Source organism: Rhinolophus ferrumequinum, chromosome 8, assembly GCF_004115265.2.
Source record: "Rhinolophus ferrumequinum isolate MPI-CBG mRhiFer1 chromosome 8, mRhiFer1_v1.p, whole genome shotgun sequence".
Classification (NCBI taxonomy): domain Eukaryota; kingdom Metazoa; phylum Chordata; class Mammalia; order Chiroptera; family Rhinolophidae; genus Rhinolophus; species Rhinolophus ferrumequinum.
Window position 1 is genome coordinate 63,017,770 of NC_046291.1, and position 25,947 is coordinate 63,043,716.

General features: G+C 43.1%; 1 protein-coding gene across 8 annotated transcripts in view; it reads right to left on the reverse strand.

Moving 5' to 3' along the window:
• The window catches only part of TANC1 (tetratricopeptide repeat, ankyrin repeat and coiled-coil containing 1), a 219,008-nt gene that overhangs the window by 69,064 nt on the left and 123,997 nt on the right, over positions 1–25,947 (reverse strand). For 6 of the 8 annotated variants that reach the window (XM_033112025.1, XM_033112023.1, XM_033112018.1 and 3 more), the window contains 3 exons: positions 17,254–17,358; positions 6,299–6,429; positions 5,071–5,257 (listed from right to left, as the gene is read on the reverse strand). In XM_033112025.1, coding sequence (XP_032967916.1) covers positions 5,071–5,257; positions 6,299–6,429; positions 17,254–17,358 — 423 coding nt within the window. The remainder of the gene's footprint in view (positions 1–5,070; positions 5,258–6,298; positions 6,430–17,253; positions 17,359–25,947) is intronic. The other 2 variants (XM_033112024.1, XM_033112022.1) reach the window with 1 other exon arrangement.

Consider the following 25,947-nt stretch of genomic DNA (forward strand, 5'->3'; position numbering starts at 1 on the left):
AAAAACAAGTATTGGTAAGCACCAGTAGGATACTAACTCAAGTGTCCACTATTTCACTGTAAGTCACCTTTGCAGGAGAAATGTTTCTGTGGAGGAATTCCCCTGCCTAAATTTATACCTGCCTCCCAGCTTCAAAGTGAGAAGGATAAAAGGATATGCAAGCCTCCCCTGCCCCCTCCCCCAGAAAAAGAGGAAAGGCAGCAGGAAGAGCCCAAGTGCTTGTTTTACCCTTTTTAAAGTCTAAGCATTAATCATCCTGAAAGCTACCTGGCCGGGTGGAATGTGGCGGCTCAGGTGTTGGGCAGCCTGGCAGGTAAATGACACACCCACTCTATGCGGGAGACACACCTAGTGGGAAAGATGTGACCACCTTCCCCTCGGGATTCCCTCCCCTCCCCTCTCCTCCTGAAGCTATCTACAGCCAGCTCTCAAAAGGAAGCCCGCTGCAAAAGCCATCTGGAGACTATAAACGTCAGCGGCTACAAGCAGATAGCAGAAGAAGGGAACGGAAGGGATGACTGACTTTGAAGGGTCTATTTCTCAGCCAGAATTTTTCTAATTGCTACCTGTAAGTCCTCCTCCTAGCCACATCTACTAACAGATGGGAAGGATTTATTCTTTTTTAAAATCTTGACAGGAAAGCTGGGTTTTGTTTGTTTCTCCTGATCTAATATCCATCTTCTTTCTCCCTAAATATAGAAAAGCCCATTTCCTTGAAATAAATACCCCCCCACACATACAATAATGACCATAATATAGATATAAATGTTAAACAATATGTTTAAATCAAAAAGTACTTTAAAACCCACTATTTTCAGTGGTTTTTTTTTTTTTTTTTAAATCAGATTGGTTTTCACAGAGATTCCAAAGAAAACATACTTTTTTTTCTAAGCTGGGACTAATACAGTTTTCAATTTCCATTTGTAACAGCTGGAAGCAAGTTATATCAAGGGAGTATCACTAAGAAAAAATGTTTTCTCAGGGATGGAGGAAACACCTTTAAAGCCACTTCTCCGTAAAGTTTTCCTTTTCAAAGGAAGTAAATTGAAAAGCTACTATATGGTGATTGGGTACAGCTGGGCTTCACATTTAAAAGGTTTCCACGTTGCAAATTTGAAAAATCAGACACTAACTTCTAGGTAATGCCAATGATTTCAATACGTAAAGACTAAGGAATTTTACTTTAAAAAAAAAGAGAGAGAGATTCATAGGGAATTCAGTTAATCCCATCCAGCTTAGACAGTATTTCTACATGACAGAATTATACTTCTAAAGACACTTATGTTGGCAGAACTTGGACCTCCTGAAATAGGATAACGTGGGACTCCCCTCTGTATAACACAATAAAGTTGGAATAGGGGGTGGGGAGGGTTCTGTGAAAACTGGCCTCCACAGAGCAAGACTGGAAGGGATCCAATAAATTCTTCGAATAGTCATTAGCCTGCCCTTTGTTCTACTAAGCAGTTCCTAAAAAGAAAATTTCTTCCCTTGCAATATGTCAAAACCGGGGGAAACAGAACACAGGTAGGGCACCCATGGCCGCCCTGAGAAGGCTGTCTGGGTATCTGCGAACATAAGCTTCCCTGCAGGCATTGCTGGGCAAAGATATTTAGATCAAATATAATCAGCACGATGGAAATCAGCTTAAATAGAAGGGGAAGTCTGGGAATGTTTAAGGATGGATTAGCACTGTTTGAAATGTCCCCTAAATGTCCTAAATAAACTGTTAATATTGTACATGGAACTCTGCCCTGAGACCTGTATGGGAGCCTGTTGTTCCCAGAAGCTTGTCATGCCAGGGCAGCTGCATGCACTTTATACCAGCCCGCCCCCAAAACCTCTACCACTGCCACCTCAGCTCTATGGGTTGATAAGTCGTCAACAACTTCAAATGGAAAATTAAACAGAAAGCTTCTTCCTCCCTTCTCCCGGCCCTAAGTCCTTTGGAACACAGATCTGAACCAGCCTATTTTACAAGCAGCTGTAAGGCCTTCCAAAACAGCAAGTCAAGGTATCTCACCTCCATCTCTGCCCACTAGGATCACTGTGTTCCTGGACTTCATCTTTTACTCTGTTAAACATTTAAGATGCCCCAAGGTCGTCATTCCCAGGCTACCCCTTATAAAAACAAAGCATTGTTCTTCAGAGAGAAAAAGAAAACCCCACCCTCAGCAGTCACAGAACCACAACTGAGTCACAGGTCCCTGCTCTCTGCAGAAGCAATGGAACCTGCACACCCTGTATTAATTCAGAAGGAAGTGCTTTCCCTCCTCTGGCCCCACCACTCCTGCCTCTTCAAAGAGCTGTGGCTACAGTCTGTCTGGAGAGGAAATACTTGCTTGCTTTCCTTCTCCTCCCTACCACACCTCCAATGTGTCCCTTGGCAACAGAGTCTAATTCTGCAGGTCACAGAAGGAGAGAGAACAGAGGGACGTTGTCACCAGCACAGTGTTTCCTTCTCAGCCGCCTACGGTCTTGATCTCCTGCAAGAGATCAGCTAAAGCAACATGAAGCACAAGCTCCAGAGGTTGGGGGTCTTCCACATCCTGATTCCTCCCACTTTTGTCTGCTAAGTTAAGGAAATATGTTGACTTTGGCCAAGAAATGAAGGACAGTTTCAATGCTATGAAATGTGTCATTGAACTTTAAGGACAAGACACAGCTTAAAATACAGATGACAATCCCACTGAAAGATCTGATAATGCCAGCTTGGACTGAGAATCATGGATAGCTTCTTTATAAACCAACTAAGTGTTCCCTCCTTCAATGAAACTTGATAGCAGCAACAATTCTCTTTCTTTAATGTCTCATTCCCCACACTACGCTAGGAGCCAGAATAATATAGATGAGGCCCCTCTTCAGTATAGAGACAAAAGGAAATAAAACAAGAATAAGTAAATTGAAGACAAATACTTATGAGGTGCTATGGAGAGCATATAATAAGGGGACTAACCAGTCTGGCATTAGGCAGAACTATATTACTATCAAGTACTACGTAACAGCCTCAATATTCCTCCAGCTCGATCTTTCACCACCATACAAAAAAAGCAAACCCGCAACTTTTCTTTCCTCTCTTTAGGACAGTTTTTAAATTGCAGCACTGTATCTCAATGAGAGAGAGAGAAAAAGAGACAACAAGAAAGAAGAATGAATGAATGTCTTTTTCTGTTATTGAAAATGTTCCAACTGCCAAAATAGGAAACCAGAACACACAATGAAAAGTAAAAGCCTGTCAACAACAACAACAAATTGTAGCACTGGCCAACTCCTTGAGGGAAAATAAACTTCTTGGAGGAGAGGAAATTTCAGAAGAGTTAAGAATGCAATAAAGAGAGTCATCTGGCTATCACAGAATTAATACCAGAGATGTCATCGACGGTGGACAGCACACAGAGGGACAGAGCATGAGATCAGAAGTAACACTGAAAAGTTAACTGGACTAGAACAAACAGCAGGTGGGGAAGCAGAGTGAGCTGAGGATGGGGAACTAGCCAGATAAGCTCACTGGAGCGGCTTAAGCTGAGTGAGAAGAATTTAAATTTGCTACCGAAACCTCAACCTACCATTTATATGAAATGTCCCAAATCAGTGAATCTATAGAGATGGAAAGTAGATCAAGTAGGGCTGGAGGTGAGCAGGGGGAAATGGGGTATGACTTCTAATAGATACAGGGTTTCTTTTGGGGGTGATGAAAATGCTCTGAAATCAGATTGTGGTGATGGTTGTACAACTGTGAATATACCAAAAATGGTGCAACGGTTTAAATGGGTGAATACAATATGATATGTGAACTGTATCTCAATAAAACAATTAACAAAACAAAAACCCAGCAAAGAGCCTGATCAAGTGAGAACTGAGGGAAGAGGCCACCTTCCTTACGCTGATGGTCTCTCACAAAGTGATGGTGAGGTCGGCATCAGGATGCCCACAATCCAGTCCCAGGGATCACACAGATCTCCTGGGACAATCTCCAAAACACAAACTCGGTGAACCTGCAACCTAGTTTTGCCAAGTAATTGAAAGAAACTGCAGGTCACTGAAGAAAATAAGGAGCTCAAATGTCATTCCGTTTAATTTCTATTAATGTGGAAGTAAGTGGGGTGCAGTCTGTAATAAAATGTAAAATATCCTTCAAGGACATGTGCATAACTCAGCAAAAAGGAAGGATTTGCAATGTTCAGCAGGGCGCCGTCGATGTTAGACAGCAGCGTGATCCTAGCAGAGGAGGACCCTAACAACCTGTCCAGGGGTCCCACACGTCTGTTATCTGAAAGGCGCCAAGCTGGAGACCTGAGACACAGAGATACCCAGGCCCACCTGCAGAAACGTAAATGCAGTCTGTCTGGGACGGGATATAAAAATAAGGGCTCTAAAATTCCCTGGATTATTCTAATGTGCACCCAGGAATAGGAGCTACTGAACTAATCAGAATCCTTCATTTTACAGAGGAAAGAAGTGTGCAGAGAACTCAATTAAAGGTTGCTCAAGTCACCTCACTAAGCAGCCTAAGAATCAGGACTAGAATCTGTGTCTCCTGACCCTCAATTCAGGACAACCACCCCGATTGTGTGGGTGTGGGAGGCACAGAGTGGGCATCCTTAGAAAATCCTGGCCTCAAAACCGTAGTCAGATCCCATCATAAGAAACGGAAGAACAAACACCTGGAAATAAATGCGGATGTAAGTGACCTTGAGATTGGGCAGGGAAGACTTCACAATATTGCAGGGATTTCACTGCCCTGTTATGTGTCCTGGTGGGGACCTGATCCCCAGTAAATGCAATTCATTGTTGAGGGGGGCAGATTTTTGTAACATCACTGGCCAGATCTGATCTGGAAATTTTTTAACCAAATGAGTCTAGTGTTATAAAAAACGACACTGAGGAATGGAAAGGCCGATGCTTCATTCTCTGGGCTGTGCATGCAGGCAGTGCTGTCTGCAAAGCACAGGGCGGGCCCTGGCGGACCGACCTTCACAGACCACGCTAAACCCTCTTAAGAAGTGCCCGGTGAATGAATGCTCTGGCTGACGTGCACTGAGCCATCACATTACCGAGCAGTGTGCTTCTTACCTATAATTCCACTGTCCTTGCTTTCCAGGGTGGAACTAGGGCTGCTAACGGTCTCACAGGGACTTTTGTTGGCTGCCGTCTTGCTGACACAGCTATTCAAGGTTGAGCACGGGCTATCGGTGCTAGGAGATGCGGTGCTGCTTGTTAGTGTGGAGCAAGGACTGATGCCTTGGCTCAGAGCTGTGCACTGTAAGACGAACGGAAGGAGGCATTAGCAGGGCTCACACAGGACGCTTCTGCACATTCTTTTGTTTTTGATGCTAGAACAATCAAACGGAAAACAGGAAAGCCGAAAACAGTTCTTAACTCTCTGGCGCTTCATATCTATAGGGTCTCCCAAATTTTAAAGGAGAAACATCCTTGTTCTGTTTCCCTCCCTGGTGATTTTCCTTTTTTTATGGAAAGGGCAGTCTTAGAAATAATTTAGTAGGAACGCACATTTGTAAAACAGAAATGGCAAGCAGGCCGACTTCCTTTCATTTCAAGTCTGCAGAAGACAAATGGGTTCTTTGACCTCTGTGCGGAAAATCTGGGGACTCTGTTTTTGTAATGTTTCACACGCGCTGCAACCTGATTCATTTGCTGAAGATTTATGGGCTCTGGGATCAGGGGAAGGAGACTGGTGGTCACTGCAATCTCAATTGAGGCATGACACCCATGCAGAGACCCCCGCAGGGGGCCGAAGCTCCGGCCCCTCATTGCTATTCAAACGGACATCTCATCTCCAAGTGGCAGGCTGCTGTTCCCTCGGATGAGGACTGCTCTCTGGCAGATGAACCATTTGATCTCATCTCATTTTGTCTCTGCCTCATCTCCTATAAATCTTTTCCTCACCCCACTGACCCTCCAAAATCTCAACTGCTGAAAAAGCACAGGAAAGCATATACCAAAGCAGCCAGATGAGAAGAATGGTGCTATAAAGATAAAAGTAGTATTATTACTAAGGAATTCTCTCAGCCACTTTGATTCATTTAACCACTTCTCTCCGGGTGGTGCCTGGAAGGTTAATGTGGACACTTTCTTAAGTTCTGCATCCTCCTGCTTCTCTCCACCTCCCCACTGCAAAGACCCACAAGAACTGAAATAAATGTCAGTACACAACAGCCCAAACTCATTTGCCGGAATGAACAATGGCTTTTCCTCCCAAGGAGGGGTGGACGATAAGATGTGAATCCCTTCGTTCATCCTCTGAGCAGGTACGAAATGCAGAGTTGTCCTCGGGCATTACCATGGTTTCATTTTTTCCTTCAATGGTTAAGTGTGTGGCACTTGGGATCCCTTCTCCCAGTAAAAATCCCAGCCTTGTCAACAGTTCTTGAGCTGCCGGGGAACAGCTCGGTTCATTATCGGCCTTTGCTTCTGGAACAAAGAAAGAAAACAATGAAGATGCCCCTCCGGGGAGTTTCAGTATCGCATCTGGAAGAGTTGGCACCACAGCTGCTTGTCTGGTGCTTTCGTGTATTTTTATAAAATGCGCAAAGTTTGACACTGCTGCCTGTCCTCTAGCAATACATTCTAATTAAGAGGCTGTGACAAGTTAGGAAACTAGTAAAAGAGAAAGTCCCAGTGCAAAGGGTGAAATACTTGACCTGAATCAGAAGAGCACAGTGTCACTATCTGACAGTGATTCCTATGTCCCTGTCATGTGAAAAACAGGTACTTCAGACACCAAAAGTAGCAAAAGGCCTGCCCTACCCTACATCGTCCTCTTAACAAGTGCAGTGTGGCCAATGCCCACAAGAGGCTGAAATCAAGTAAAACCCAAGAGGCATGCTGACAGAGGCCCCAGGCTCCTTAGATGTTGGGGTAAAACTGAAATGTAAGCTCTCATTACACAGACAGGGGCATGACTACTTTGGTGGAAACGTGTTCTGCATACGCTAGGGCAGTGAAAGACAACCAGGAATCCTACTCAAGGACCAATGATCAGGAGTCCACATTGAAATGATTTTTAAATCCCAGTGAAATGTATCCCAAGAGACAGGACCCAGTAATAAATACACCGTGTTGTCCACTCGGAGATGTGGACAAATCGGGCTATGTTCTTAGTGTACTCCACTGGAATGCTGGAAGCACCTTTTACCTGAAGGTCACGGGGCATGCTTGGAAGCCCTTCCTTTCTCTGGTCTCCCTATGGTTGGTCATCTGGCTTTTTGCACTGAGGAGAACTTCATTGCTGGACTTGATTTAAACGTTGAACTGTAGGTTAACCTTGTATGCAAAAGCCTAAGGGTACGTACTTAATTATGGTTGAAAAAATGATATTCACGTTATTCTAACACCTGTCTTACATTTTAAAATCAGCATCCATCAGGGAATAAAATAAATTGTAAGACAAATGGTGCTTCCAGAAGTTAGAACTTAAGAACAATACGCAACCTGTAACATAGTCACTCATCTTATTGTTTTGTTCCTTTTTTTGTTAAATTGTCTAGGTACCTAGATCCATTCATTCATGAACCAATTTTCCCTACATGTGGAAATCTGCAGATCATAGATACTGGTCTTAGAAAAATACAATGTGGAAAGACCAACAAAAATAGCATTGTTACCTCTGAGCTACACAATGACCACCAAAGCTCAATGCTAACTTTGCCTTTTGTAAGGAACCACAAAAATCAAAATAAGCAGTGCAGAGCAGACCATCTGTGTTACCCTCATTCATACATCAGCTTTGCTGAGTTATACTCCCAAGATGGCAGCTACAAGGAAAACCAGGCAGCTGTATCTTCAAGGAAGGAACAGCACCCTACCCCTTGCTTATTCTCAAAAGCTCCCAATGTTTGGGGTGGGAAGAAGAGCTGTTCACCAGTGTGGATATTTTTTAGTTGCTCCAGAAAACTGTAGGGGTAAAATAACCAAGGCCTGATTGTCTGGGTTAAGCGAGCCCTGATGTTTCTGGATCACTTGAGTTAAACTCGTAACATGAAGGGGCAGTGGCTTCAAACCAACAGGGATAAGGGAGCCACCCCAGGGTGGATCAACCACACCCTCAGAGCCACTCTGCAGAAGATTCCTTCCCACCAGAGATCTCCAACCACATTTTGTTTCTCAAGGTACACGGGCATATGGGTAAGGAAGGCAGGAACCAACCCAGATCAACACAACCCAGGCACACCCAAGGGCTGAACCACTTCAGAAGAGAGCTGCCTCCCTCGCCCCAAGGCTCAGGCATAGCAGCCGCTTTATCTTAGATGGCAGCTGGACCAGAGGGAGAGAACAGGATGCAGATGAAAAGGGGAAGACGTGGGTGAGGGGGCAGAACTCAGCAGTTTCTTTACTCCACGCCCCTCTTTCCTTCCAAAACAATCTCTACACTGCTACCCAGTTGTGAATGTGCCCCAGAATGTCTAGCTTCTAGTTCAACCTGAAACACTCTGGGGAAACAGCCAGAAACTACTCCCAGTTGGCAGCTGCTGTGGAAGCAGAAAGAGCAGCTGCACAAGTTTGGCTGTCACAAAATTTACCCTGAAGACAAACAAGGCCATAGCTTGTGGCTCACTTGGGGTTTGCTCCAAGACCCTGCGTCGTGTGTAGGTGCTGCAGGGAGTGGGGATGCCCGGCAGAGTCACTGCTGCCTCCAACTGCATCTGATGACAGACACTCCAGATTGTCAAGGTTTTAAACACACACAAACACACACACACACACACACACAAACAACTAGTCATCCAACCTAACCCCGTCCCCAACTCAAACAAGTTTGTGAGCCGTGGCGACTCCAGGTTGAATGTCTGAATTGACATGAGACACCCAAATTCATGATTAACTTGTTCTCTTAAATGTACAACCTGGACTTTGCTGCTACCAAAGTTCCAAAACCCTACTGCGGTTCGGGATGAGCGAACAGACATTCTTTATTTCCGTTTATGCATCCATGAAGCCACTGTAATTTTATTTCGTCCATTAAGTTCCCAACTGACTTTTCATATTATTCTCTCTTCTCAAATGTCATCCTAGTGACCTTCCCCTCAAAAGCCCCCTTCAGTCTGAATTCCTTAATCCATGTCAAGCCGTCTGCATCTTTCCCTCCCTAATGCACAGAACCTTCTCTCACTGAACTTTTCATTCTGGCAGAAGGACACCTGGGTGAAGTGTGACACTGACAGTTTAGAAGAGATGAGGTGCCTGCGAACTCACCCTGATACACTTGACTGTGAAATGGAAATGGATTTCTACTTCCATAGTTGATCACAAATATTGAGATTTCAACAGTCAGATAGGATTTTCTTTAAGCGAATTCTTACTCCACAATGACTGCCAAACCAATAATCCATTGGGACACCTTAAAGGGAGAGTCTATTCTCATTTGTGTAGTTAATATTAAATAACTCGTCAATAATGGGTGTACCCTACCCAATACCAGCGTGATAAGGGCTGTAGAGAAAGACCTCATCTTTTAGTAACAACTTCACATCCCACAGATTTAAATATCCAAAGAATTTATGATGGCTGTATTCGGAGTGGAGAGAGTAATGGCTTCACTCCCTAGGCATCCATTAGGCAAATGGAGAGTAATATTCCTCCCAATAACTTTTCAAGGAATCCTGCATATCACACCATTGTGGAATAACCACTGGAGAAAGGCAAAGGGAATTTCTTGGTCACTTCCCGTCTCTCCCTTTTTGAGCTCTTCACACCTGTTGAACCATATGTGGGGCATGCACATTCGGATGCAGTCCATAAACTGAGCAGCTCCCCAGTTGCCACCATCCGACTTCATTCCTATTTGTGCCCTTTATAATCATCCCCTCAAGCCTCCCTACAGAACAAAGGACGTGTCCACGCTAAAGCTATTCTGGACCCTTTCCTCTGCCCTCTACCTATTACGACTTGCTGTCCTCATTAGGAAAGTGGCCATAATCCACTTCTTATAGGTTGTGAGGCTCAAAAAAATGTGGACAACGCTTTTTAAGCCACACACCTTTGAGGTAAAATGCTATATCAAAGTTGGTCATTATTTCTACCAACTTTAACAAGAGCCCATTTCCCCCCCACACTGGTTTCATGGATTCAATCTATATTCAATATGCTTCTATTTCTCTTACCTAAAAGAAATAGTTTTCTGTTTATAATTTTTCTGCCTTCAATAACTTTCTGAATTTACTATTCCTTCAAGACAACAAATTCCCTCCTTTTACTGGTTATCAAACTATTACAACTTGGCACACACTTACTGCTTTCGTGTCCCATCTCATCATTCCCGCCTCTTAAAACCTGACTCTGTTAAAAGCATGAATGTCCCTGGAGAGTACCAATGGTTATTCCATCACGAGAAGCCTGTCTTCACTCTCATCCTCTTCAAACTCTACAGAGCACTGGGCATCGTACACAACGTCTGGTCATTTGTTAGCTATGTGACCTTGATAACTGGACTTAATGGCAGTTTCCAAGACAGTATTTCTGAATCAAGTTTGTTAAGTGAGTCGTGGCCTTGACTAATGTTAAACCCCTTTCTCTGCCTCTACCTGTCCATGGCCTGCTGCTTGCCTAACTTCTTGATTTTCCTTGACTTCTATTTATAAGCATTTTCCTGTTTCTTTCTGGCTGTTCCTTCTCCTAAGCCATCACCATACCCTCCTCCTCAGATCTCCAAAAATAGTATTTACAGAGGAACATCTACCTATGAACCTGCTCTGGTTCTGTCAATAATTGATTTCTAGTCAGTAATATAAAAACAAAGTTAACATACAAGTTATTTTTAAGCTTTTCATCTCATTCAGTCCATACTGAAATTGTCAACAAATCTTAACCATTTCTTCTTTCAAAAATGTGTCCCGAATTAGCCTTTTTTCTCTTCAGTAATACTGCCACTTATCTCTAAGTCCTTATCTCTTCAAGTCTAGAGATTCTGGGTTAATTTTCTCATCTGTTTTTATTTTTCTCCCTCTCTTCTTTTCATTATGCTAAGCCAGTGGTTCTCAAACTTTTTGGTCTCAGGCTTCACTCTTAAAAATTGCGGACTCCAAAGAGCTTTCACTTATGTGGGTTATGTCTGTTGATATTTATCATGTTAGAAATTAAAAATAAGAATTTAAAAATGTATGTTAATACGTTTTAAGTTAATAAAACTTATACATGTTAAATAACATTTTAAATAAAATACATCTATATGTTCAATTTTAAAAGTTAAGAAGGGCATTGTTTTACATTCTTGCAAACCTCTTTTTAATGTTTGATTTAATAGAAGACAGTGGATTCTCATGTCTCTTTCCGCATTCAATCTACTATGGTATGTTTTTTTGGTTGCAGTGTGTCAAGAATTGTGGCCTCAGACAGATATGTATTAATAGTTGGGAAAGAGAGGAACCTTTTCAGTTAATTACAGATAATCTTTGATACTGCACCAAAACTTGACAAGTAGCTATTTCTTAAAGGTTAGTTCCAATGTTGGACTCTGAATCCATATCAATGAACTTTCTGTACTCTGTTACAGAAAAATCCAATGGTCTGTTTTATACTTCAAATGGATTTTTACCAATGCAAGATTTTATAACATCATGCTTTGGGTCATTTCAAAAATACTGGTCTTGTAGATCTTGCAAATGTTGACACATTCTATTATACAATACCAAAATATCACATTCATTAATATCACCACAGATCTCAATTAAAAAGTCCTGGGAAGCCATCAAGCTCAGTGTGACAGATGCAAATTCCCAAAAATCTAATTTTCACTCGAAAGGTCAAATTTCATCATTGGCAACTAATCTTGTCAGGTTTTTTTTTTTTTAATTGAAGTGATATGTTCCTTTTGTTCCTATTTGAGAAAACTTGTGTCAAATACCCAATTCCAAAATAACCATGGCTTGTCAGTCATTCTTACAAGTAAAAATGATATTCCATTAAAAAAAAATGGCTAGCTCAGAATGCAATGTAAACCACCACACAAGTGCTTTTCCTGCAGACAACCATCATCTTTCAGCGTGATGCAGAAGTGCTTTTGTGGACTTCCCATTTCCTCAACACAGAATATTAAAAAGATGAGTACTCAAGGGTAAAGATTTTACATTCATTATTTTCAGTGCTTTTTCAAGGACATGCTCCAGTGAATTATTATTTTTGGTGCAAGTCAGCGGTGGTGAAAAATACCACGTGTGACCCTAAAATAGCAGGTACCCCTACCTTTGTGTGTGCTGGAGCACCAGAAGTTGTACCAATGACTGCTTTTACACCATCAGTGCAAATGTCAATGCAAGAGAAATAGAAATACCTTCTTAGTGTTATTATGCACAGAGCTTTGATCGCATGGACCCCTGAGAGTGACTTGAGGATGTCTAGATGTCCACAGCCCACACTTTGAGAACCTCTGCTTTAAGTGTCCACTTGTATTAAATTATCTTTTCTTAAAAATAAATGAAGAAGCCACAGTGTTACACACTCCTCACCCTAGTGACTGATCTCTTATCTTCTCTTCCCTTCTCAGCAACTTGGGGTAAAAAGGGATCCATCTTCCACAATTCCATTTCCTTATCGCCTACGTACAATTTAAACTCATTCACCCTGAACTCTCCTGAAACTGCCCTGTTAGGCACAGGAACATTTGGGGTTTTTTTTTGAAAGCAGTCTATTTCCTCTTCTGATATTCCCGTGGACTTTGACCTTGCAAATACTCCGTCCTGAAAGGGGGAAAGTGGCAACTGTCATAAAAGACACACAGGGAAAAATCCATGGTTCTGGGATACTGTACGGTCTTGCCGGTTCTCTTCCTACTGCTTCACTGGTGCTTCTGCGACCTTATTCATAGCTCATGAATAAAATACCAAAGCTTTGCAGTTCTCTTCTCTCAGTGACCTTGTCCCTAGTCTAAGACACTGAATCTCATCATGTTCCCTCTCAGCAAATGGTTGCCTGGTCGATATCCTGAGCTCTTTCTTGAGTCCCAGTGTGATTTTCCAACTGTTTGTTGGACACTTTTGCCTAGATGATCCACCAGTATCTCAAACTCCACATGCCTGAAACTGAACTCAAACGAAAATGGACAGTTCCCTCTCCTCCAGTGACGTCTTAGTGTATTCTCAAAGCCATGAGGTCATCATCTTTGTCATTAACAGCTCCAGATCCTTGCAATCCCTCAAGAATCTGCCCATTCATCACCTCTTCTTTCCCAATCCTGTTCTAATTTGAGATCTTATTCTCTCCCTTAACTACTGAAATCATGTTCTAGCCATTTTCCTTGATCCTATTCTACTTCCTGCCTTCCTCCATCCTGTGCATTGTTGTCAGGTAAATCTTAAGTCATTGGTCCAATTAAGTCTTTTCTGGCTCAGCACCTCCATCTGTACCCGATTCCTGACATAGCTTGGATTAGCCAACAAAACTCCCTCGTTTTATACTCATTCTGTATACAGGCCTTTAATCCCCAATCAGACTCTAAGCCTCTGTGAAGAAAAGACCTAGGCTTGATAACCCATCTCAAATAGCATCCAACATAGGGCTTTTCACAGCATTGGAATGCAATTAATATTTATTCAAGGAAATGCAGGATGAATGGATACTCTATCTCTAGTCTTTCCACCACACACATACCAGGTATGCACTTTCATTTAACTAAAACCTTATTCAACCATTGGTCAAATAGTGCATCACCATTCCAAGAAGCTGAAAATTAAATAGCAGGAGCAAGGTTACCTATCAGGAAAGGAAGAGGAATATAAATCACAGGAACATATAGTATGTTTTATTTCCTAACTGAGTAGGGGGTAGACAAGTACCATTATTCTTTATACTTTTTTCATTCTCTACATCTTTCTGAATGTCTGAAACAGTAGCCAAAAACATAAGGCATACTTAAACATATATCAGCTCCTCCCAATAAGAGAGTTTTGTATTTTATTATTCTGCTATTTCATATGTGTTAGTTTTACTTGCTAGCCAGATTGCCAGGGAAAAACGTTTCATCATATTCCGCGATTGATATTCACTTAGCAATGACTCAGAGGACTAAAACTTTCTCACCGCGCCCCCTCACAGCTTGCTCAAGTAGTTTAATGATAGATTGAAGCAAACCTAAATAGATTATGGCTGCCCCTAATGCAAAGAAACACAGCTGTGAATCCTATTATAATTTAGTATTCTTCTCTAATGTATCTGTTTTTTTTATTTTCCTGTAAGGCAGAGGTATTGTTTTGTGGGTAAATGACATTTTCCCCCACCCTAAACAATATGATGGCTTAGCAATAGGAAGCTTATTTGTGAAGAACTTATTCTATGTGACACAGCTTCTTAGGACCATTTGACAGGAAAGAGGGGACTGTAATTTATTTGAGTACCTCATTAAGTCACTCTTTTTTTTCCAGAGTAGGAAGATGCTGTTTTTCAAAAATATTTTAAAACACTGAATAAAGTAGAATGTCTTTCCCTAAAGATGAGAATCCCAGTGAATGCAAACTTAACAGGTTCTTTGCTTACATTAAAAAATATTCATCTGTCCATATAGCCCACTTCCCAGATGGTTAAAATATGCAAATTACATATAAATACAGTTACTTATCAATTAATGAACAAATTCAAAGTGCTCATTGGTTTTGATTTAAAATTAAACAGTGCGTTAAGAATCAAGAATTTATGGAGCTACAAGACCACAGAGTAAAACAGCTTAGTCTTTGAAGGGTATTACAAAGATTTAGGAATAGCTTGATATTTCATGACTCTATGTGAAAATTCAAAAGCACTTCATGAGGAGCTGTTTTCAATAGTTTGTTAGTCTGTGAGTACTGAAATGCTATTGTTGATAGCACCCAGAAAAGCATCTTAGAGATTTAAAAAAATGCTCAAGGAAATACAGAAAGCATAAGCCCAAATTTTAAATGAAAACTTAAGTGACGATGCTGATGTGAAACCCCGGAACTTAGGGTTTGTCCATCGTGCATCTGTACATGCTGGGGTTAAAAACTCAATTATTTTTAGTTCATCCCAGCCTTTCCTCTGGGTTCAATGACCTGGACATAAAATTTCCACTTTAATATGGCAAACTTAATTAACCCCATTGGAATTTAAAGGAGCTCATAGGAATTACAAACAGACACCATCCTTTACTAATTACCACGTTGGGTTTTGTTGGGCCATCTCCCTCCTCATCAGATAACTCTGCTGGGGCTTTCACCAACATCGTGGCTCTTCACACGTAACTGTGTGCCCACAAACATGAACTACACACCCTTTCCCAGACACAAAAAGGGGAAAATGTACTCTATTTCTTAAATCTAGGCAAAACTTCTGGAACTTCTCGTGGGTATTTGCAGCCCAGGCATGTCACAAGTTCAATCCTCATGGAGACAATGACGCCCTATCAAAGAGCTCAGGTCTCAGAAGCGAGTGGTGTGTGTGAATTGCAGGCTACATCAGCATATCAGTCATTATACTTGAATTTAGCTCAGCTGGCAGCCAAGCATAAGAATGTGTCCTCACCCCAAGAAAGACAGCCAATTCCGCCTGGGTAAGGGGAGGAAAGTTGACAGTGGGGAACTATTTATCACCTCTTTTTCTTTGCCCAATAAAAATTCCAAATTTCTTCCCCATTCTCATTCTCACTCTAGGGGGAGTCACAAACTCTAAACAGGACCTCAATAATACTCCCCTCCAGGGAGGAAGAGGTTATATAAGGGGGGTCTAAAATGCCAGGGACATAACCCCCAGGACTACAAAGCTTTTAGGGTAGGGTGGATAATGGTAAGGGGTGGCAGACTTATTCTGAAATGGGCAAACAGCCTATAAATTTGATTACTGATATTCACTTCAGAGGAACAGGTTTTTACTTTCTTTTCGACACCCAGAATACAAATGAGAGAACGGATCAACACACAAACACCTTGCACATGGGAAGTCACAATCAAGAAGGTCCTCGTTTGCAGGATGGCCATCCTCACCAAATACCACTGTGGACTCTCACCTCTTCACCCACGGCAGCCTGCCCATCCTCAGCACAAATCCTAACGTGAGCCTCTTATCTAAACCTAACAACTAGGTGCCTGGACAGGAGGAAAGGGGTGGAATTTCTCATGCCAAGATGTAAGCAACAGCACCACTTCCCTGTACCAAATGCCCAGCTCCTGGCCTCATCTTATCCGCCACCCATCCCAAACCCCTCTTCCGGACTTTCATCTGCCAAGCCCTCCTTTCTCAGCTCATTTTTAGCTTTATTTTCACCCTCACCACCATACTCCATTTCCCTACCATGTCCCCATTTCATACCCACTCCCCACCATACATCAGCAGAAACACAGTGCACACTTGGTGGTTAGAACATAAAGGAGCTGTATACTCCCAAGCCCACAACTCGGGAGAGGAGATTGCCAGGTGTTTCAACATGCAAATATGGAGGAGTTTTCCTAAGTCATCTTTCAGCATTCCTACATAGGCTTGTGTCCACACTGAGGGTACACTAGGCTTCCCTACCTAGGTCTGCGTTCCTCTCCACATGTCTCTTTAGGAAAATAGGATGTCAGTTAAAAACACGAATTAAGGATCACGGAGTTACGAGTTGGGGGACCCCTCACCCCAAGAAAGGGACAGGTGAATTGTTAAATTGATCTTTTTAAAATAGCAAATTATTATACATCCATGAAATGCTATAAACGTTTAATGTCTGTTACACATATTTCCAGCTATAGGGGGAAAAAAGCAAAATACCAAATGTCTTCATGAAAAGGTTTCAATCAATTTGGATTTTTTTTCCCCACTTCAATATTCCCTAAAGAAAAACTTTAGATGTTAAATAAGAAGCTTTCAAAGGCTCCCAAATGTTTTTTTAAAAAAACCTAGTTATTATAAGCTTCATCCAGCTAAAGTTTCAGATTTTCAGCCAAAGCCTCATTGTTGAATGTTCTAAATGATGGAGTATAAAACAACAACAACAACAACAACAAAACAAAGTCTTGGAAGCAGTCTACTGGTTGGTTTTTCATATCCCCCCAGCCCAGGGAGGTCAAAATTGAGAGGAAATAAGAGTCAACCCTTAAACAATGCATATGCACCCACTCAATTATTCCCACACTGTGTATATAATTCCAAGAATTTACGTTAGTTGAATAGCTCTCTAACTGCCCGAGGAAAAATACTTCCCGAACACATTCAGTTTTGCAAAGCATTCCTGCAAGAGGCATCTCAAGTTTCACTCAGAAATGAAGTGTCATTAGTTAAAATCTTTAGGGGGGAAAAAAATCATTGAAAACATATTCTTACCATTCTCATTAGGCTCTGTTGGCTTGGACACTTCTCTGAAAGGGATTATAACTGCGTCTCCAGGCACTCTGGGGCTTTCCACATACTTGGGCTTCCTGACGGGACCTGCAGTGGGAAAGATCTGAGTGTAGCTAATTTTTTCCAGATGCAAACAAAGCTTCAGAATGTACAGTGTGTGTCCTTACCAGGACCCAAATATGCCTAAAGGGAAAGCCAGCCCTTTTTCGCTCTGTTACACACACACACACACACACACACACACACACACACACACACACACACACACACACTCTGGTACACATGCTCAGTCATTTCAATCAGACATGGGAATGTCCAGTCTGAGCTGCCAAAGAAGAAACGGGTAAGCTCAGTTTCGAGAATGTAAACTCGTAACAAAAACAAAAGCTGCTCTTTTGCTGTGAAGTCTCCACAGCTGTCGTTGGTGTATGTCAAGTAAGTGATTTTGACATGTTCAAACCTGGATGGCTTATGGCGAAGGGGTTTTTATTTGGAATTTTTCTCTAACTGGGGCAAAGACGATTGGGTTGCTTGGTATCTCCAAAGTCAGAAAGCGAGGATTACAAACAGCCAGTCTGTGCTATCAGCACCCTCTGAGCAGCCGTAGAACACAGGCATTTTATCAGACTGGTGACGCATGGCAATTGTGTGGGGCAGAGAAGATGATTGCTTCTTGGCAGCTGACACAGCTGCCTTCAACAAGGCACAGCAGCCCATCCGGCATGTGATTCAGGGACACAAGAGAGCCACAGAGTCCTATCCCTTCACCTCTCCCTCAACCCCAACTTATCAAAACATTGGAATTCTTAGTAAAGACTGAAGGGAACCCTCACACGTTGCTAGTGCCATGTACAGGGGCGGCAGCCACTCTGGAAAACATGTTGACAGTTCCTCAAAAGGTCAACACAGCTATCATATAGCTCAGCAATTCCACTTCTATGTGAGTATATGTTCACACAAAAATTTGCACACAAATGCTCATAGTGTGGCATTATTCATTGCAGCCAAATGTCCATCAACTGATGACAACAAAATGTGATGTATCCATACCATGGAATATTATTGGGCAATAAAAGGGACTGAAGTACAGATTCATGCTGCACCATGGCTGAAACCTGAAAGCATTATGCTAAGTGCAAGAAGCCTGTTCCCAAGACCCATATTATATGAGCATATTCATCTGGAATATCCAGAATAGGAGAATTTATAGAAACAAAGTATGACTGGTTGTCAGGGGCTGGAAGATACGCGGGTTTTGTGGGGTGAGTGCTAAGGGGTGGTATGAGACTTCTTTGGGGGTGATAAAAATGTTCTAAATTAGGCTGTGGTGATGATTGCATAACCTTGTGAATATGCTAAAAACTATTGTAGTGTACACTTCAAAATGAATGAACTGTATGCTATGAGAATTATATCTACAAAAACTGCTTACCTAAAAATAATAAAAAAGACTGCCTATTCTGTCTGTTCCTTTCAAACATCACATTACATTTTGGTCCAAAATCACCCACTGGACTCTCATTTTCCTTTGTTGCCTCATACTGAAAGCGTGCTTTTAACAAGGCCACAGAATTAGGGAACATTTCACATCAGCAAGAGAAAGGGTGGTGGGAAGAGGGCCAGACAGGCGTCCAGAGCTTGCCCACGGGCTCAGCCCCGAGCCTCAGCCATGACCCTCTTGGGGCCTCAGCTCCTTCCCGTACACTGAAGGGATGAGTCAGGTGAATTCTGAGCATCCTTCTGTGTCAAACATCTTATACATCTGAGAAATTCTGTTCAGAATGTGGCTTATGGTGAGAGATGCTGCCATCTAAAGGCTTCCTGCAAAAGCATCTATATTACCATGAAATAATCCAATTCCCAGTCAGCTATAATGTGCTACAACTTAAACTCAAGTACATTGTCAAGAAGCGTACAGTACTTAACAACAAGGAACATTATTTCAAACTTTAGAAACCAGGGTTTTTAAGTGGCTAATGTATTATTTAATCATATGGCTGTCTTCATTATTTATTTAACCCTGTCAGAAAGGGAGTTTTTTAAAGGTTAAAATGAACTGGTAATGAGGGAAGAGGAAGAATACGGTCACAATAGAAGTGGAAGATGTAGGCCATACAACAGAATACAAAGTGCAATTCAGATTTTATCTAAAACATAGAAATATGCATGGAAGGCAAGATGGGGGCTAGAGGGGAAACTAAGATATCTGTTGTGGAGAAGCCAGAAACTAGGAGGAAGGGCCCAAACGGGGTAGGCAGACATGGAACAAGGACAAATACAAGAGCCTTTTTACATACCATTTTGTTTGGGACCTATTCCTCATGGCAAAGAGATCACGGACATATTTCTCTCTCATCATCTGCTCTCTCCCATTTAAAGGACTTAAGGAGATACTTACTGTCTTTTATTATTATTGTCCCATGACTCTAATTGGCCCCAACCAGCAACCATTCCACTGCTCAAGAGATACCTATGAGTTTTCTGCTCACCTTCTCTTCAGGGTATAGTAACAGCAGATCTAAAAAGATCTACTTCCAGGCTCCCAATCTACCTACCCCATACTTCCTTCAAAAATATTCTCTAATAGTAAGTACTCTCCTAAAATGTGGATTCTTTCACATGGATGGACAACGGTTATATGAATGGTTAGAACGTCGAACCGCAATGTCACACAGTGCCATTCAGAATTTTAATTGTCTGCCCACCATTTAATTGTCTGAACTGTGTTCTGTTCAGAGGCTGACCGCTAGCTATAAGAAACACTCAACACTGAGGCGTGAGGGTGTTAAGAGCAGAGCCCCTGGAGGTGGCAGACGTAGGCTTACCACAATGAACAGTGAGGCTAGATACCAAAGGAGGGCCTAGAACATACCGAAGTAAATAAAACGTGTGTTTCAGTGGTCACACAAGGCTAAGCACTTATAAACTTTAAGTCATTCAATCCTAATAACTTTGGGAGAAAAGCACTATTTACCCCCGTTTTTAGGTCAGGAAACTGAGGCTCCCATCAGTTAAACTATTTGATCATGGCCCACAGAGAGCAAAGCAGGAATTCAAGTAGCTTGCGGTCTGTGCAGATTTGAACTGACCTACACTAAACACCACTCAGCACTTATAAGACTAGGAATCCAGATTAAACATGCATTTATAGAAAAGGGCCAGGGCAGTAGAACCTTCCACCACCCCAATCGTCTATGGACCTCGGCTGTATAGTCAGCAAATCTTTTATTCATACTTACTTGTCTCTGATCTCCCCTAACTTTTACTAGGAGTTAAAATATTATGAGGTGAATATACAACTGCTCTCCAACAGGATCCTTTATTTAAATTGCTTTTCACAAAGAGCTGAACCTTAATGCTATAAAACAAGATGAATTTATAACCATAGAGGTTTTACTCTTTCCCCCTCTCAATTGCTCTTTAGAGAATTTGTGTGTACTTTCCATTAAACATGAGCAGATGAACACTCATTTGCCTTCACTCCCTTTCCAAACACCATTAAAGTTGCAGTAAAGAGATTTGAGGGAGACCAATAGGGAAGGAGACAACCAGAGGCAAGAAACCAAAACTTCTCAAAGTGGGAAACAGATTGCCGAGGAGCAGTGGATGGAGCCCACCAGAAAAAGGTGAGCACTGGGGAGGGCTCCGTCTCAGAGACAGGAGACCCCTCGGAAGGCAGGGCACGGGCGGGGCCAAATACAGGATCGTGGGTTGAAACTCTATTTAAGGGAGAGTAAGGCCCCCCAGACCCTCCCTGGAGGCTGAGTTTTTCTCTGGAAAGGCTGACATGGACACTCAAGAACTGAACTCCTGAGTGTTACACTAACACACTGGGATTGAGAGAAAGTCTACATGAAGAATGGTGGGTCGCCTATGGATGCCTCCTCCCACTCAGCTGTAAGAACACTGGCCGCAAGTTTACCCACCATGGGAGGAGAGATGCCACGGCAGGAAGAGACTAGAAGATTCTTCTCTGGGGAAACTGAACAAGAGGAAAGACCTATAAATAATCACGGTTGGGGACGTGCCTCCAAAGAAATGGCGGATCCCTGACCAATCACGTTCCCACAAAGTTCGCACTCAAGGCATTCACCTGTTTCAATCAGCGTTTTAGCACCTCATACTTAGGTACAAATTAGGATCATCAGACAGTTCAGGAAAGGCCCTACCCTGACCAGACAGACCCCACAACAGGTTATACAAGGAACGCTAAGGAATCAGAGACAAGGGGAGCAAGGCTCTCCAGAATGAGAAGAGCTGTGGCATCCACTACGTAAGGGGCTATCATGACAAGGGACATTCAGGGTCTGTGAGGTAGTCAGCTGAGGAGACTGAGGACAGCTGGGGGCCACACCAGTTAGGAAATCGTGAGGTCCTGATCTTACACTTAAACTGTCACCCATGAAACCACGAGGACAATGATTTCTATGCCACTGAAAGGAAAAACTCCCTCTAAATGAAGTGGCCACATGCCTTCTTAAGTGATCAGCATAGATCAACACTAAATCATCCATCTCCCCAACACCCTCTTACTCAGGGGAAACTACTGACCAGCACTTTTCCACCCATCTTTTTCTTTAAAATGTGATACTCAAAATTCCCAAGCACAAGCTACCTTAAAGTGAAATAATTCCCCCCTTTTACATAACCAAGTGTTATCAGGTTAATCTCCCCAAATTAACCCGCATGTCATACTACATAATTATCCAGTAAGCATGGTATTCCAGATATTAGTTATGTTGTAAGGCCAGATGCTCTTAAAGCAAGACAAGACTGCCAGGGATTAGCCGGAAAATCTGCTCATCTAGAAGCCAACGTTTCCCTGTCACCCCGACTTCGCCTCCCTCACTCCTGGGCCACGGACAGAGGTGGGGCCTGTAAGGAAGACCACCCTTTTCCTCTCAGGGCCCCAGCAGGGTCAGGGCTGTGGTTGGAGTGCCAGTGCTCCCAGTTTACGGGGTGTAAGGGAAATGGGGATTGCTCTTGATCATAAGTTAAATCCACTTCATTGCACCTCTGCATTCCTAACCCTCATTCTTCCTCTCCCCGCCTCCTCCTCCCCATTCTCCATCACAGGATTACTGTGGAAGGGGGCTCTCCCAAGTTAAGGAGCTCATAAGATCAAGAGAACACAAAATGTGCCCCAAAGAGGTTTTTACAGAGGTACACATTACACAGCTTGCAGGAAGAGCGCTCCTGCCAGCTGCTTTCACTGCACCGAGGGCCCTGGGTCAGTCGAGGAGTGAGCGGCAGTCGGCCCTTCATCACTTCATTCCACAGCCTCAGAGGCACAGGCTTCTCCCATCCAGGCTGGTGCCTGCATGTAAAGCCCAAACACACTTTTCCAGCGGCCAGTTCTCCTGCTCTTTTGACATTTTAATCACACAGCTGTCTGTTTTGCTACTTAGAAACTGCCATATAGGAATATTTTGTAAAAGGGATGGCCAGAATAAACCAAACTGGGCTTATCTCCAGGCAGTGAAAGAGAGAAGGGCAGGGGTTACTTTTCATTTCTGAAAAGTTTCAGTTACTTACACACACACACACACACACACACACGCAATATTTGGAACTCAGAACACCTGAGGCTACTTATTGCATTTAAAGCAGATCTCTTCACAACATCTGGAGACCATGAAAAGTAGCACTTGTGTCATCAATCATTTTAGAAAATTTTTTAGCATCTGAACTTTCATAGTAAAGGTTCTTGTCAATTTTATCTGGTCTAGGTTTTCATTTCACATTGGTTCACAAGATGAGAAAAAACTGAAAAGGAGATGAGGAAGAGGATTTGGGGTTGGGGGGGGCTTTATACTAAAGCAAATATCAATTACATAGTCATTTCCCAAATGGTAAACTGTGGTCAACTATCAGATCACAGTCTTGGATTTTTAGAGAGCATGATACCTAGGATTCCAAAGTTGGAACCCTGTCTCTCCTGAGCTCCCAGAAGTATTGAGGGAGAAAGGAGGAGACATACAATTTGGGACTGAGGAAAGGAGACGCTGTGCCCTAACAGGAGCACTCTCTGCCCCGGAGACCTGGGCTGACACCCTGCTGCTCTGTCCCTCGCTGAGCTGAGGCATGTGAATGAATGGGTGGGACCGCCCACGACCCTGTCTGTGAGGGGTGAGAGGCCCTGTCTGAGAGGGAAGATGGAACCAGATGATGAACTGACCCAGTCAGAATGCCTCAACTCAAGGGAAGGGCAATGGCAACACCAGATGTTGTCCATCACTTGGATTTCTCCTAGTAGGGTGAAGGGGACAGGCTGTAATAAACCCTTAAAAGGCTGCTTGAGATGGTTGTACCTGAGGGAATGACAAAAGGCAGCACTAGGCTCCCCTGACCCACGTGCCTGGGTCCTGGGAGCTGATGGGAGGCAAGGATCCAGGAGAGAAGGGCATCAGCTGCCCCAGCAGCAAGGGCTTCCCAGGTCATGAGCACATGTAACATACCCCTCAGGACTTCTAGAAATTTCCAGAAACACTTAACGAGGGCCTGGGGCTTTGTGAAAGGAGAGGAGGGCAGCCAGTCAGTGCATCTGAGTTAGTACTACTAACGTGACCTCATCCATACCCAAAGGCAAGTGAGGTCCGGGGAAATTCAGATGATAATTCTAGGGAAGGGAAAAAAGGTCGACAAGAGGGGGAAAAATAGGTCACCCGCTGATCTTGAATGAATATAGAAAAGTTACCTGACACTACTCTGGAGAAGCCTCCTTTTTCTTATTTCGAATACCTTGTTTTTTTGAGAAGGGTGGACAGCCTTATTCATTCACACAAGGCACAAGGCACTGTGTGCATGTAAACGTCCATTACCATGAGGTGCTTAAATCTAGTAGGAAGACAGTACACCAAAATGGAGCCATGCTCCTTTCAATAAGGCATCATTACAGTAATTGCTGACAAAGATTTTCAAGTCTGTTTGTAATGCGCATGTACTCATTGCACTATGAGTACAATAAACTAATTCAACAAATAACCTGGGTCATGTTTCCATTTTCTGCCAATGTATGTTGAGCTGTCATACTGTTCCCATACTGTAAGTAATTCCTGTATATAGGAAAGCGTAGAAATGCATTCATTCACTTTACTAGACAGGTATCCACAAAAGTCCCCTGCACGCCCAGCACAGGGTGAGAACCAGGAGGGGACCGTGCTCTCCTGAGGTTCTCAGTTGAGGGCACAAGCGTCTTTATCACCTCGTCTGAATTTTGGCCTTCAAACACTTCTTCATAAAGAGTGTGCTATAAACGCTGGTCAGCTGGCTCTAATCTGTCACCTAAAGGCAATGTGCCGCCTTCATCTGGAATACAGACTCCAGGAGTACTTAACTAGCTTTTAATCAAAAAGCCACACTCAAGAGAGGCCACCGCAAGTCAGTCACTAGCCATCCTCATCGCCAACCAGCGCCAAGGTAGGCCAACCAGCACACGTGCGGTTAGACGTGGATACTCACACTGGGCTAAATTACTGACTTTGTTATTAATTAGTGTAATGGTTGTTGGATATTTATTTTCAGTGGTGAAATTCATGGTAATTTGTGGTGAGAGACTGACTAGAAATATCACAGGAAGCCCTCTGGCCCTTGTATGAGCCAGGTATAAATATCTAGCAGGCCCTGAGAAAGGCACCCTGGACTGGATAAATAAATGGCCCCAGGTCCCGCTCCTGATTCCACGGAATTATTAGGCCCCTGATACAAAACAGCAGGATACCCAAGAACGCTGTCTGTGGTAGGTGGCATCCTAAAATGTCACTCCCAGATTCCCGACTCCTGGGTATTGAGTCAAACACAATCTGGGCACTGCTATGAAGGGACTCTGCAGATGTAATTAAGAAGTAAGGTTCTAATTAGCTGACCTTAAACTAGAGAGAGTACCCCGGATTATTGGGTGGGCCCAATATCATCACACAAAACCCTGAAAAGCAGAAGAGGAAGACCGAAGAGTCAGCTTCAGCTCATGAACACATGTGACATGCCCCTTGGGGGACTGGCCAGAAACATGGTTGTAGGGCATGGGAGCTTGTGTAAGGAGAGGAAGGTAGCGAGTCCATGCAATCTGAGTGATTACTACTAATGTGACCTCCTCCATACCCAGAGTATGAGGTAAAAAGAGGCAGAAGAGGGGCATGCGGTCAGAGAGACTCAAAGTGAGAGAAGAGTTTATCAACCCTTTTGGACTTGACATTTGCTAGCTTTGAAGATGGAAGAAGGAGACCACCAGCAAAGGAACGTAGCCAGCCTCTAGAAGTTGAGACAATCCCCAGGTGACAGCCAGCAAGGAAGTGGGGACCTCAACCCAACGGCCACGTGGCACTGAATTCTGCCAACCTGAACGAACCTGGGAAATGCTCCATCCCCTGAGACTCCATAAAGGAAAGCAGCTCTGCCAACATCTTCACTCAGCCTTGCTGAAGACCCAGAGCCAAGACCTAGCTGCATCACACGGTGCCTGGGCTGCTAACCTCAGAACTGTGAGGTAAGAAATTTGTCTTCAGCTGATATGTTTGTAGTAATTTCTTAGGGCAACAATAGAAAACAAATACACTGTCTGTGAAATCAGAGAGACTTGCTATAGGTAAACACTGCATACAAGGTGCTGCAGGACACCGACCCCCTCAAAGGACAGAGCTAGAACTTCACTAGATAAATGAAACTAGTTACATGGCT